Source organism: Patagioenas fasciata, chromosome 3, assembly GCF_037038585.1.
Source record: "Patagioenas fasciata isolate bPatFas1 chromosome 3, bPatFas1.hap1, whole genome shotgun sequence".
Taxonomy (NCBI): domain Eukaryota; kingdom Metazoa; phylum Chordata; class Aves; order Columbiformes; family Columbidae; genus Patagioenas; species Patagioenas fasciata.
In genome coordinates, this window is record NC_092522.1 from 95,180,019 (window position 1) to 95,195,705 (window position 15,687).

Here is a 15,687-nt window from a genome sequence, read left to right on the forward strand (position 1 = left end):
GTGATTTTCCATCATTATAACATTACATTTCTATTTCCTTTCGAGTCTGTGTTTATTATGTATATCTGGTCATGAAGTAAGAGAAAAAGATTGTATAGACATCAAGACCATTACATGTAACTCTGAGTGTTTGAAAAAACAATTTTTTCATTCTGCATGAAAATAATTTTGCAGATTTTTTCTGGATAGAGGATGCTTCATACTGAAGCATATTTTATTCTCCAATATTATTAGACACATCCAATCACCAGAATTTAAGTGGACTATAATTAAGCCAATACTAAAATGAGTTTATTTTTATTATGGGCAGTATCATTATCGTGTAATGCAAGGAAACAGAAGTATATGACATGTTTCATAAAAGACCTTTGTGGTACCAACAAATGGAGTGAGCACGGGCAGGTACATGTGTGTGCGACCAATAGCGAATATCCAGCTGGACTGGCTGGCAAGAAGGTGAAATGATCTGGAAGCCCGGGGGGTGTGGACGGAGAGTGAAGAGAAGAGAGGGAGAGAAGGAAAGAGACAGACAGACAGAGGGGGTGTGTGGGGGGGTGTACATTTTATATGTATATACTTCCCAGTACCAGACCATTGTCACAATCAGCCAGAGAGGGCCACAGGATGAAGTTGTTGGTGCAGTTTGTATTTGTGGGAGTGCTGAGTGTGTCCATCTGTGTCGACCTGTGTGCCCAGACCTGTCCATATGTGTTGTATGTGTTGGTGTGCGTGCCTATTGGGAAGGCACGCTCAGCCACACTACCAGCTGGACCTGAGGGCAATGAGCCGTGGCAGCCTCATATCTATCTGGCTACTGGATGCATCCCCACATCCTTAACTTTCTGAAAATAGCATCCTGTGTGTCAAATTTGACCATATGCATTATCTATATATATATATATATCACAGTATCACAGTATGTTTGGGATTGGAAGGGACTTCGAAAGATCATCTAGTCCAATCCCCCTGCTGGAGCAGGAACGCCTAGGTGAGGTCGCACAGGAATGTGTCCAGGCGGGCTTTGAATGTCTCCAGGGAAGGAGACTCCACAACCCCCCTGGGCAGCCTGTTCCAGTGCTCTGTCACCCTCACTGAGAAGAAGTTTCTTCTCAAATTTAAGTGGAACCTCTTGTGTTCCAGCTTGATCCCATTGCCCCTTGTCCTATCATTGTTTGCCACTGAGAAGAGCCTGACTCCATCCTCGTGGCACTCACCCTTTATATATTTATAAACATTAATAAGGTCACCCCTCAGTCTCCTCTTCTCCAAACTAAAGAGATCCAGCTCCCTCAGCCTTTCTTCATAAGGGAGGTGCTCCACTCCCTTAATCATCTTTGTTGCCCTACGCTGGACTCTCTCCAGCAGTTCCCTGTCCTTCTTGAACTGAGGGTCTCAGAACTGGACACAATATTCCAGATGCGTTCTCACCAGGGCGGAGTAGAGGGGAAGGAGGACCTCTCTCGATCTACTGACCACCCTTCTTGTAATACACCCGAGGATGCCATTGGCCTTCCTGGCCACAAGGGCACAGTGCTGGCTCATGGTCATCCTGTTGTCCACCAGGACCCCCAGGTCCCTTTCCCCTACACTGCTCTCTAATATGTAATTTCCCAACCTATACTGGAACCTGGGGTTGTTCCTGCCCAGATGCAGGACTCTACAGGACTCTCTCTCTATATATATGTATGTAATACTGTGTCGTACAGATAGCATTCAACTCATAAGTAAGTATTTAATAAAGTAATCTGAAAATAGAGTATTTACAATATCTGAAAAAGGATTAATTAGTTTTGCAAGCTTTTACTGAAAAATCTTTTTCACTAAAAATAACAACAGAATTCTTTCACTTGAATTCTTTCAAATTATTTCACTTTCAACCAGCCTATACTATCTACACACAGATAAAAAAAAAAATAAAACGACAAACAAACAACCCCCACCCCCCAAAAACCAACAATATTCTTGTTAGTATTTGGTGGGGCACAATATCTTTTGAATACACTTATTTTGTTTATATTTATGAAATTCCACTTTCCTTCCTTCACAATTCATATAGAAAATGTAGAGGCATTTTAAAGAGAGGGACTTTGCTCTTAAATTTAATAATGAAAGTATTTACATTTCAAATAAGCTAAAAACTGCAACATTTCTTAGTGATTTTCTTTCATCTGTTTTTGTTTTACATGTACTTACACTCAAGGCGGTTGGTCCCGGAGGTCCTGCATCTCCCTAGTTAAAACAGTAGAGTAAATAAATCAACAGTCTCTTTAGTTATACATTTTTAACCTCTAGGCATTTTAGAGGATATGCACCACTGCAGAAGTAAATTCAATATAATCATCAAACATGCTCTGATTATGAAAATATATGACTAATGCAACATCCTTTTTCAGTAATGGCATAGATGTACGCAGTGCACCACAGGTTAAATGGAAAAAAAAATGGCAGGTCTCTGCATAAATGAATCACAGCTTTAAAAAAAGCAATCCTTCAAAACACATTTGCATATGTTAAATTACAAGCTGCAGCTTACATGCACAGGGTGGCCGCTGAACTCAGTGTGACAGCTCACACATGTAAAGACATCTGAGTGTGTAAATCATTCACAAAAATGGGTCTCTAAGGTACGAATTGTGCTGTGAGACCTTCAGGTTCAGTCCACAGGAGCAAATCAGGTCACCCAGACAGCAATTTAGAACATCAGATTTAGGCTTCTGCTCTGAATTATTTTCATAATTTCTTGTGATAAAAAGTACTTGTCTTCCATATTTACGGTTAGTCTGTATTCATTATTCAAGCCTTAAGCTACACAAATGGTAGCAGTGGGTGTTTATCACATGTAGTTAAGGCATTGTGTTCAATATTGAAGAAATATCATGCACACTACACTCACATTACTTACAACTTTAAAAATAAAGTTGTACCTTTTCTCCTTTAGGACCAGCCACACCAGGACTACCAGGGTCACCTTTTAGTCCCTAGGCAAAGAAGCAAAACACATATTTGTTGTCATCTGTGGAAAGTGTTGGGCAAAATCCTGTAGTGCTGTGAATTAGCTTATACTAACCAACTAAGCCTTAAAATATTACCACATTACTAGTACTCCTAATTCCTTTTTTTCATTATTTTGTGAACAGAGTAACAACTATCAAAGAATGCATGTGTCTTCAACACATAAAGTCAAACTATCTACTTGTTTGTGACCGATTGTGGCAAGTAGCATGTAGAAATCACAGAACTGTAGAATGGTTTGGGTTGGAAGGGACCTTAAAGATCAAATAGTTCTCACCCCACTTCCATGGGCAGGGACACCTTCCACTAGACCAGGTTGCTCAAAGTCCCATTTAACGTGGCCCTGAACACTTCCAGGGATGGGGCACCCATGACTTTCACTTATGGTCCCAGTAGGTTTGTGTCTTGCATGGTCGACCAAGATAGAACAGTAGAGAAAGTAATAGTGCATTCATGTAAACTCTGCTAAAATTGGGGAAGAGGCAGAGGTAAACAGAGAGCTGTGGATTCTATGTTTCAAGTAGCAATGCTGAGCTGCAGCACAATAAAGCTCAGAGCTGTTGCGTATCCTCCCACACTCTGATTTTCACCAGTGTTTGAAAAGGCAATCAGAGAAATGATCAAGTCCTTCATATCACATTCCTTAGTTCCACCTTCAGCTGGAGAAGCAGATAATACTGCCTAATCTTATATGTTACATATGCAGCAATTTCACAATCACAGAATCATAGAATGGTTTGGGTTGGAAGAGACCTTCAAAGGTCATCTAGTCCAATTGCCCTGCAATGAGCAGGGACATCTTCAACTAGATCAGGTTGCTCAGAGCCCCGTCCAGCCTGGCCTTGAATGTTTCCAGGGATGGGGCATCTGCCAGCTTTCTGGATAACTTGTTCCAGTGTTTCAGTATCCTCATCATAAAATATTTACTCTTCATATCTACTCTGAATTTACCCTCTGCAATATCTACGATAAAGCTCCTTCAGTAACATGCCTCACCAGAAGCACCCCAAAAAAGCCTTTTAGCACCCAGCACATAATCTCTGATGTCTTCTCCTTGCTGCAAAATCCAAGGAAAAGTGAGATGTTTTGAAACATGCCCAGCAAATGTAAGCCATTCTGCAGTAAGGAATGAACTCAATTTTTACGCTGGACCAACATACCAGGAACTCCTTTTTGTTTAAGCCAACAGATTTGTCTTGTGCCATCCCTCTGATCGCTGCTTTAGAGGCATGCGGTAGGAAAGCATGCATGCTGTAAATCAAAGACAGCTCTACAGGCTCGAGGATTTTGCTTAGAAACTAAATGGTGGTAATATAGGCAATACAGAACCAAATCACAATGAGATATTCCACACATAGGTCACCATAGTTTTTATTGTGGAGGCTAAATAGGTCAAGGACAGAAAAGATTCATCTACATCTGACTGGGGGTTTACTAAGTTAAGGTCTTCCCAGCCCCCTTTTTGCCCTTGCAAACTCTCTTCCTCGGTTTGTCATATTGGAAAGACAGAGACAACTGGCATGAAAATGATAAGCAACATCTGTGCCTTGGTGGGTACAGAAACATTAAATCAGTGAGTGTTCTAAATACTGCATATTTGTGCAACTTCACTTCCTGCTAAAATGACATTAATTCACCATCTGGAAGGAACATCATTTAGAACTATATGAGCATTTAAGTACCCACTTTGGATTAAATTTATGGTTGTTGTAAATACCCCTGATTCAGCTTTGATTTGTCCTTTATTAAGCTTGCCAAATATGTAATAGTTAAATCAGAAGTAGTTTTGCTGTTTGAACTTTAAAAATGTAATAGGCAGATGGATTCAAAAACCAAGCCAAGAATTGCTTTCTTTTAACAATCTGCATATTTATGACATAGTTTTAATATTATCTCCATTTACTACATTTTACTTTTCACCTCCTTCTGAAAGACTGCATAAAACACAACCACTCCATATTCTAAAAAGCCATTTTAGGGATTTTTCAGGTATGAAAACTGTATGGATCTGGTTCAAAATCAATATTAGTAAATCAGCAGTGGAACAATAGGTTTGAATTCAAGAATTAGCTATTAGGTTCTATATTTACAGAAGAGAAGAGATAAAAAAATCTGTACCTCACAGAAGGTGACACGTATGTGTGTGTCTCTACTGCATAGAAAATACAATTGCAGATGAAATCTACTGAACCCAAGCTGTGCACTGTCCAACTATGAACCTAATTTTCCCTAATTGGCATGTTTAAAGCTTTTGTAGTGTTCCTGCAGTGCACCTCGGTGAGGTACGCAGTTCGACAGCTCGTGCACAGACGATGACCATGGAGGTCGACCTCACATAAAAAGGACAAGGGGAAACTACATATTTGACAAGAAGCCCTGCAGTGTTTGAAGCAGAATATTTGAGAACCTGGGAAGGTTTTTATATAAAGTATTTATGTTAAAATAGTTGAATTAGCTTTCCTTTGCAGTTTATAACCTGAAGAAAGAAAAGTAGAATAAAAAAAAAAAAAGTCGCTTAAAAGGTTATCCCATTAGAAGTATTTCTTGTTCTTTTACACCTTATATATCTTTTAAAAATAATATTATCGTAATAAGTTTCAGACACAGTGGATGCTTGTGAAAGCACATCTGGTACTGCATCATGACTATTCTTCCTGACAGCCACTCTTTTAAAGCTGCCAAAAGTTTTAGCTGCTGCTGTCTCTGAAACTACCTAAGAAGTAGGTAACTTACTAAATAGTAAGAATCCCTATGCTAAGTTCAATCTGCAGCCCCTTGTGGCAATGTACAGTACCGTATCCCATCCCTGGCAGAGACCAGAACAGGATGCTTCAGTGAAATGGATGTGGTTATCTAGACAGATATAATTGGGATGATTTTAGATTATGGATTGAATCAGAAAAGCTCATTTTCTGCCCTATTTTAGGAAAGTGAGGTCAGTTTTGAAAACAACAAATTGATTTCTATTGACTTAAGGAGCCTGTTATCAGATTTCCCTAAAATTCAGGAACTGAGTAAAAATTCCAGCAGCTCTCATAACAGAAAGTAAATGAATTATTGAATTCTATCCCAAGTTAATTCTAGCTCTTTGAAGAATATGATGATACACATCCCTAAGTTCACAAACAGGACTACAGCTTGGTCTTTTTGCAGGTCAGAATAAACTCACATTGAGGCTCCTCTATGAATGCTAAAATATAAAATAAGCAATAAGATACACATGCAGAAGGCCAGCTCAACACTAACAAGATAACAACATGAAAAATGGCAAAAATGAGAAATGTTATATATATAACAAGACAAGCATTACTGTAACAATTGCTGATCAACAGAGAAATTACTGGACCAAGTATATCACAAAAACCAATAAAGGTGTGAAGTCAGCAAAACTGGGGCCAACAGGGAAAGATTAAACTAGTGTGAAGCTATTTGCTTGAAAGGGGATGACAATAAATTATTTCCACCAGAAGAAATACCAAAGCTGAAGTTACGATATTTTTGACAAATCTTTAACCAGCCAGTCTTTTCTCTGATATTGATTTCTGAAGTCTTAGCCAGCCTACAAAGTCAACTGCATTAAGATAAACAAACCAAACCAACCCCACACAAAAACCCCCAAACAAAAAACCAACCAAGCAACCAAACAAAAACAACAACAAAACCCACCAAAAAACAACAATCAACCAACACCAAACCAACAAAATACCCACCAGTAACTGTGCTTTAAAATTCTGAAAAGGACTACAATTTTACAAATTCTTCAAAGAATAGGATTTTATTAATGGTGTCCCAACACTACTGGTATAAAAGGTAACAGGTTTTCTATTTGAATTTTCCTTTTAAACCAGCTACAGTCTCACACAATTCTTGCTGGGCTCTGGAGTTCCATAGCGAGGAAAAAATAAACTTAGTGATGTGATAAATATATGTTCCTTACCAAGTATGAGAATACTTTATTGATTCAAAAGAAGTGGCAGGTATAACAAGAACCAGAAAACTAAACAGCTTTTCACCTTCTATGGTTTCAGTCATTTGGATAAGATCAGAACAGCTGAAGATTTTGCAAGAAAAGAGAACTGAATGACATTTTCCACTAAACCAATTCTTTTGGCTCACCACGATGATCCTCAAACTGGTACTACTCCAATCACTAGCAAAAAGGACAGATGATGAAGAAAACAGAGGATTCATAGCTTGCTCCTTCTGCTGGGAAATCACATCCCATATACCTGTAGTGTCTGAGGAATCAACCCATGCAGGAATCCTGGTCCATAGCAGCATCATCTAACCGGCCCATCAAACAACAGCAACAACTTGAATCAAGTACATACCTTCTGTGAATACTCCCATACAGCCTACAAGAGTTATATTAAAATGGAAACCTGTGTTGGTGCTCACACAGGATAGGGAGAGCATCCTGTAATTTAAAGGAGTATGCTTCTGTAAATTAGATTTTCTTGCAGACTTGTCTGTTGCATTTAACCTTGACACTGTGATGTTCAGCTGGGTTTAAAAGTCACACAAGGGAATTGCAAGGGTTTAATGAGCAGACATTTCTCAGTCTGAGATCAAGTAGCTGGCAACCCTGTGATAAAAGCTCTGCAGCCCAGACAGAGGGATTTGAATGACAGGCCAGGGACCAAATTCAGAAGGCTCAAGAAAGGGAAGGTGAGGAGACGAAGCTTGCTGGGAAACTCTTACACAGCCACCAGAGTTTCTAAGGATTACACCACCTGGCAGCAGACAACTGGACTGAAGGGTTTCCATATGGACTGAAGACCAAGGGCACCAAGAGCCAGGGTTCTGTTTGACATCTCCTTGAAGATGAACTACTATGATGAAGAGACAGATATCAACCACATTGCAAACCTCACCAGTAGTGTTAGAAGACAGGGCCCACAGAGTTTTCTCAGCTGCCATCAGTTACTTACTTATCCACAGCTGGGAAATATCTGAGAAGTGCATTAACCTCTCACCCTGAGACAAAATGTTTACCATAAATTTGACATGAATTTGATCAGAGAAGTCTTAAAAAGAGTATCAAAATAACCGAATTGTTAGCTTTGCACAAAATTATCAATAAGAAAACTCTTTTTAGAGTTCAGAAATGTTAGGAAAATTGTTATGTTAAGTGTTCCCTCCAAGTAAAACATGCTTTTTGTGCCCTAATGTTCTACTTGATGAATTCTGACTTAACATACTCTAGCAGGTTCACTGAGGTCTGAGAAAACTGTATCATAGACTGAAAATTTTCTCAGCGAGAGGGAGCAGCATCCAATCCTTCTACACCATCACAGAAAAGAGATGGAACAGGTAAAATGTACCAGCAGCTGACAAGAGCTGCTCTTCCCAACGAAAAGACAGCAGAGATCAGCTGAACCCCAAACAGGAGATTCCAGCATCTCCTCCAGCAGCCAAGTCTCACCCACTGGAAATGCAAGTATTCATGCAACATGCACTACTCAGCATGCATATGGCAGTGTTGCAGTAAGACTGGCGCAATCTCTGGGGGAACCAGGTTTTTCACTCTAAAAGACATCTGTTTGGAAAAACATCATTCATTATTTGAAATTCCCTGGCCTGCATTAGAGTAATCTGGTTCAATCTCCCATCAGGTTAAAATCTCCCAGAACAACACTTACTACCTAAAGTATTAGAAATACACTTAAGCAACCAACACATTAATCAACAATATGCAACCAAACTATTATAGATCAAATCAACAATCTCTACACCAAGTAATAAAATTTGGAAATACTCCAATAAGTAAGACAACAGAACTACACTTTCTTCATGAAATCTAAATTAAAACAATATCTTCAGTCAGCTGTACAACACCAAACTGTATATGTTGGGATAACTTTTCCAATTTAGCAAAGTATTTTTGAAGCAATATACTATTTTTCAGTTTCTGTCCCATGTACTTTTAAATATTGCTGTTGCTTTTGTCACAGTAATATCATTCAAAAACTTCAAATTGCTATACTACTAGAATTTTCTGGATCCTGAACAATGTGCTCTATCCCTCATGCTTTTGCTCGTAACAGAATCCTCAAGCTCTAGATATAATTAAATATCATTACCAACTTCATACTTTCAAGAAATAGAATTCTTCCCTTCTTATCCAAACATTTCCTTACAAGAGAGTTCAACATTAGAGAGACAGGCCAGGAGGGTGTGAAGGTAAATGACTGCTATTGTCATATGAATACACTGGATCGTTTTACAAAGTTTGTATTTCAGTTTGCCTTTTCCCACAAGCATAAAAATAGAAAGGTCTGATATATTTTCCATCTTTCCATTGAAAACCTGATATTTGATATCACTCACTGAACTTTAGAGGTCCAGTCTTTGACATCAGGTATGTAAAGAATAACAATATTTTATGTAGGAAAACATTTTAAAAGTCACTTAAGGTACCGCCTTTTCTCAGCAGGAGAAAAAAAAAATTGGTGAAGCAGTTGGTTTAATGCTGTGGAGATTATACACTAGATTTTAATTTCAGCTTTTTTTTTTTTCTTTTCAATTCGTAATAAAGATTCTATTCTTCCTCTAGCTATGCATGACATATGCTGATAAATATGACAAAACTTTCTGTTTTCACTTACTTTTGCTGAACGATTTATGTCAACAAAACATTAATTGGTAGTACCCCATGGTACTCACTTCCTGACTGTACCACTGATCAAGAAAATGACAAGACTCCAACAGGAGTCAGAAAGTTTCAGTGATACATATTTTCTCTCAATTTCTATTCAAATGACAAATGTATGAATATCACATAGATCTTACTCCACAGTTCCATGGACATTTGCATTGCAAATTTGTCCTTATTCCATATGGGATATCAGCGTGATGGAGAGAGAAGAAACTGTATTTATAGGATTTCTTTCACACAGTGTGTCCACAAACCTCCACGTGTTACAGTGACATAAATGACAGCATTATTAATGTCAAGTGGCTGTAAAAGTCTCGAGGGGTAAAACTCAGAGATACTACTCAAGCAAACTGGCTCTTGATATAACACAAATACCTGCTTGCAGATGTAGCGTGAATACATACCATGGGAGGACAACGTTAGTAATATATTAAGTTATTATAACTACTCCTTAAGAAGTTAAATACAAAGGCAACTACATTACTGTTTTTTAAAGTAAGTATTCCTGTTGTTGGATGGATTTTGAATAATGTCCCAGACTGGGACACAGCATTGTAGATCATGGCTCGGATTCCTAGAGTGATAAACCGGGAGATGCGCAGAGCAGTTAAATATATTCACAGCTCCTGCATCCAAACCTGATTCTCAATGAAATTGACTGACCCAGTTAGCACAACCAGTGAGGGATGAGGGAATTAAACTTTTTAGATATCTCTTCTCTTCATCTTGTCTCCAAATCAGGTCTGGCTTCCCCTCTGTCATGTTAATGCATTCTAGCAAGAACATTTGTACAGCTAAGAAAACACAAGGAGTAACAGCTAGCAAACCAAAATTAATTTCTGTGAAACTTACTTTCCAGATTTTGATGAAAATAAATTCAAATGTGTTTCTACCATTTGTGCAAGATAAAATGTGCAGTCATCATTTTCAATTTCTTCACTTGCAAGCACAGAAACCCTCACTCCCCTAGGCAGAAAGACAACAGCTGCCAGCAGCCCATAGTGCTGGCTTTAAGTGTTTTCAGGCTTTCTTTATACAGCACTGCAGATTACGACCATGTAAGCAGATTAACTTGATTATTTCAGAAATATCAGATGTTACATTTCTCTATGTGGAATGAGTTTGACACTGATAGCAACCAAGAGTCAATGATACACAGTCCTTTAAATTTAAACTTAATGACTGGCATCTCCATGCATCGTGATAACTGAGTCCAAAGCAATTTATGTAAGTGTTGTTAAAAAGGATTTATGTGTGGATTCAAACGATGTAATGTTATATTGCCTTATGCAATTTTATTTTCAAAATGTTTTAATAACAGTCCCCACGATGATAATCTGTCATTTCTTGACATATCACAACAGTTCAGTAAATATTTCAAAATATAAAGGTTTGATATTTTACACTTTCATAGTGCCACTATGTCAAATATGTCCTGGAGTTCACGAGATACTTGGTATACCTTACTCTTCCTAAAAGGTTTATGGAACAAGATCACATGTAGTAAAGGAGATCGTGTAAGACCAACACAGAAATGTCCCCAGAGCTATGGAAAGAAACACTGATGTGTTTTTTCCATGCTGTCAGCATGTATGTATGCATGGCAGAAGTATATGGTTCACCTTTACAGACAGGCAGGCTACAAGAGAATACCTCTTTAATACCTAAACGTAGTTTCAGCTCAGTACACAGTATATGTTTTCACATGCAGGACATCCACTATTAGCAAAAAAACCCCAACAACCCTGATTTATCTAGCATAAGAACCTAAAAGAGCAAAAATATTTTTATGGTTACAGTGTGCATAGAAAGCCAGACGACATTAAAAAGTGTCACAATTATGCACTCAGCTTTACTGCATTTTCACTAGACCCAGCTAGGCTGTCATAGAGTTTTTGTGTGAAATACTGACTGCTTTAACTCTTTTGGAAAAGTTACTTAAAAAAGCTTTGCTGAATGGTTTTTCCAAATCCTGTATCAGGATTCCAGTCCTAATGCCAGTCACTGAGCACAGAATTCGGACAGTCAGGTTCATATCACCCTGTAAGATCCCCTCTGCCTTCAACTGTGATGGTTTGCAATTGGAGAGCCAACCATATCTTCCATTAAAACTTAAACCAAGGCTGACCCCCAGCTAGGTCAAGAGAAAATAGGAGGGGAGGAGTGGGATAAAGAAAACTGTTGGCTTGATTTTGTTTTTTTTTTTAATCTTGCTGGTTGGCCATTTTAGTGTTGCATTGAAAAAAATAATCTGATTTTCTGCTCTCTCATCTTGTTTTAATATATACAAAAATGAATATAAATTTAAAAATACATTAGGCAAAAGTAAGGTTTGTTACTGGGCATGTCTATAGTGTTAGCTCAGGTTCAAGCTTGAATGTGAACTCAGTGACCAGGATTATCCAGTATTTTTAGACACAGATTCATGCTCTACCTCAAATATGGCAGAGAAAATATGGAAGAGACTAGGCAGTGAAATCTGGCATAGAAAAAAAGTGAAATTTTAACTCAAATCCTCTGTCACATGAGGCCCGTGGCACATCCGTGGCTATCACCAAGGAATGGCTACCAGTCTGTATTTTCTTTTTCAGAAATCAAGGCCCCAGGCCTAGCTTTACCCGGCCTCCAGTAATGCCCTCTTTTCCCGTACATTATCCAACCAGGAATGATTCTCATCTATATTGTGTTGTTTTAACTGTCATGTTTGTTTCAGTTTATCTCATAATCCCTCAGCAGAAATATCATGGAACCCACCATACCCTTACCCACAGCTCTCCTGTCCTACCTGAAGCCCTATGAACTTGGATCTCACCTGAGTGCATCTTTTTTTGCCTCATCATCCTGTGGATGTTAACTTTCCGGGCATACGCATTTCATACATTGACAACTCTCCTCACATAAATGCTGAATTTCATTGCTTAACCACCCCCCAAAACAGTTTGTAACTTGACTGTTTCATTATCATTCAGTTTACCTCTTTTCCATGAGGGCCTTCTGGTCCTGGTTCTCCTTTATCTCCTTTTTCACCCTAAAAGGATGAATATTTGTTTTATTATATACACAAGACAAATACTAACCCATGACACTTTTTAACAGGAAAAATATTTTAAGATTCTGTTCTGTTCTACATGAAGTGCTACATATACATTGCTGGCTGCACAAGCAAAATTATTTCTTATATTCCAACAGAAAGTCTTTCCAAACAAATGCCTCTGAAAAATGTCTAGCACTCTGAGAGCTACAGCTCTCTGTTCACAGAGTGAATGCGGTTTACATTGCCACTGAACATCCAAAAACACTCACCACAGAAAAATACTCTTGGTTCTCACGGTGCTCTGAGAACATGGTGGTGAAACAGAAATTTACACTGGGGAACAGTTTACCTTTTGAAAATCTTAACACTGACACAAAATTAATTGCATTCATTCTGAGACTGTTTTTAATAAGCTATCTTGTTTTAAATGTCTGATAACAGAACAGTTCTCAATATTATCATTTGTCTTTGACTCATACTGGTATATGGTTCACTGACTGCATTTGAAAAATGGAAACAATTTTTGTTCTCAAAATTTTCACACAAGTACAAATATGAACAACATTATGAATCAGAAGAAAAAAATGGTGGAAAGAATCCTTCAGAATCGACTATACAGGCTAGTTCCTGTGTTTGTTCATAAAACATTGACCACAAAACACAATATTCTTCGTAGGATCCATGAAAGGATTTGGCTCTGTATTCTCTCCAGCTACCACGCTATTCTAGTTAACACATATTTCATCAAAGTGAACAAAATACACCTGCTGAAGAAGCATAATTTAAGAGACAATGTCTTCCAGAACCAACAAGTCTAGGCATCTTTATAACTGAGTTACTGTCACTAATTTTATCAAATCATAAAAGTAATGTAATTCTGATAAAAGGATGAGGACTGATTTTACCAGGGTCCAAGCTCTTCATACCAAGCAGAAGGAGGGAACAACCCTGCACTGAATTTCAGTTATCTCCAAGGAACTTCATTTGTCTGAGCAGAACCTATTCATTATGTCAGCATCATCCTCATAATTCTGTTAGGTAAATGGGATTGAACTTGGATCATTCAGCCAACTCCACTTGTGACACAGACCTGATTCAGAGCTAGTCCTCCAGTGGCAATGATAACGGGCATTTCATCTAATAATTGGTTTTGCAAAATGAGTTTGTATGAGCTTTCTCAAACAACTAAAGCCTCCTAACAAATTAGTAACAGCAAACTGCAAATTTAATAATCCCATGCACAAAATGGCTTCACTAGTTCATTGTTTCCATTTTAATACATCTTGTTGATAACAAATCTAATGCTGCGCATTAGCCTGTTAAAGTTTTTCATCACTTATTACCTTTCTTGCTCGTAAAACCAAACCAAAACCCCAACAACAAACAAATTAAAACACTCCAACTTAAGCCAGATCAATCTATGCATTTTTTGCAAAAGTTTAAATGACACTTAACAGTTATAGGAATTTAACACTGGTTATTTTAGTATGTTTAATCTATAATGGTGTCTTTGGACTAGATTGAGATAGGAATTTTTGCTGTCAGTTTAAAAAAAACAACAGTTGAAGTCCAAAACTTACTAGTCTTCTTTAAATAGCTTACTTAAAACTTTTAAAAGAAACTGCAAAAATGACATTTTACTTTTCATCACTGTGACACAGTGGATAGTTAACACTGCTTTCAGGGTCTTTCAATATCAGTTACACTGCTACAGCCTTCCAACAGCTACAAAGGTACAGTCAGTTATTTGACATAATATCTCCTTATCCAAATATGTTTCTAGGAGATTTAAAAAACATTCCAGTTTATAGAGCTGTTTTCATGGAGCTGGTTTTTTTACCTCGTATGATTTATCTGCTTTCATACTTCAAGAAAAATGGTATAAATACGTACACAAGTAGTAACATCTTCTAAATTCCTTGATGTATAGGTGGAAACCTAAGGTAAAACTATCTTGCCATAATTTGTTATCCAACACCTACATTTACATAAAAACCTAAACACAGAGCCTAAATCAAAAGAGGACCCTCCTCTCACTCTCGCTTATCCTTTGCCTTGCTGCCAGAGGAGCAGCACGGCTTGGAGACCATGCCTTGTTCTTCTCCAGCAGGCAGACCACAACTTTAAAATGCCGGTGAGCAGTTCTAGACACATACCAGTGTGGCTGGTGAATGCAGGGAAGAAAGAACAACTCCCTTCCTTATGATTTACGAGATATTCGGATTTAAGATGTTTGTCAAATTCTGAGAGAAAATGATGAAAAGCCCTCCTCGTTAATGAGTCCCGGCCCTCTGCAGAATCCAAGAGCTGTGGGTTTCTGCCAGGTTTACGATTTTACTATGAACGTATTCTGATTTTTTAATGGAGTAAATTATTTGTCCTCGCCAAGCCTGTTGCATGGAATGTCCATGTCCTCTGTGAAGCCAGAATTCAAATCAAACAGAGGTCCAATTTTTACAATTTATTCTTACGAGAACTGAGCCAAGTCACGCTCATTTCTGCTTTTATGGAGCACACTATACTGCATAATTAACAGCTTCAAATCCAGCCAATTTGCAGAACTGCAGAAGCCACTCTGCAGTGTAGAGGAGGCTGTTAATAACCAACATTGTGGCTTACCTCATGTATTAACAAAAAAGAGAGAAAAATGTGTTAATGTCATTTCATAACTAATGTTCCTGCCTGCTTATACTAGATTCAGATGAGACAATTTAAGACTATTTATTGCACAAACAGGATGGCAAAACTCTGGAAGTACCATGCCTTGTAGATTAGTTAACTTAAACTAACCCAACAAAAGACTGAAATATTTGTATTTCTTTGGGTGCATTCTGCTTTCAATTACCCCAATGGAACAAGCTGATGGGGTCGCTCCAGTATAAGCGCTGGGAGGGATTCAGTCTGCCGTGCGTAATGGCGGACACACTGAATTCAGTGGTAACACTCTTTAATTAGAGCCAGGGGGTCACGCACAGCCTCTGCA

At 38.2% G+C, this 15,687-nt stretch overlaps 1 protein-coding gene across 10 annotated transcripts in view; it reads right to left on the reverse strand.

The window, feature by feature from the left end:
- COL19A1 (collagen type XIX alpha 1 chain) overlaps positions 1-15,687 on the reverse strand; it is a 189,340-nt gene that overhangs the window by 85,911 nt on the left and 87,742 nt on the right. For 8 of the 10 annotated variants that reach the window (XM_065835269.2, XM_071806921.1, XM_065835270.2 and 5 more), the window contains 3 exons: positions 12,645-12,698; positions 2,925-2,978; positions 2,194-2,229 (listed from right to left, as the gene is read on the reverse strand). In XM_065835269.2, coding sequence (XP_065691341.2) covers positions 2,194-2,229; positions 2,925-2,978; positions 12,645-12,698 — 144 coding nt within the window. The remainder of the gene's footprint in view (positions 1-2,193; positions 2,230-2,924; positions 2,979-12,644; positions 12,699-15,687) is intronic. The other 2 variants (XM_071806922.1, XM_071806920.1) reach the window with 1 other exon arrangement.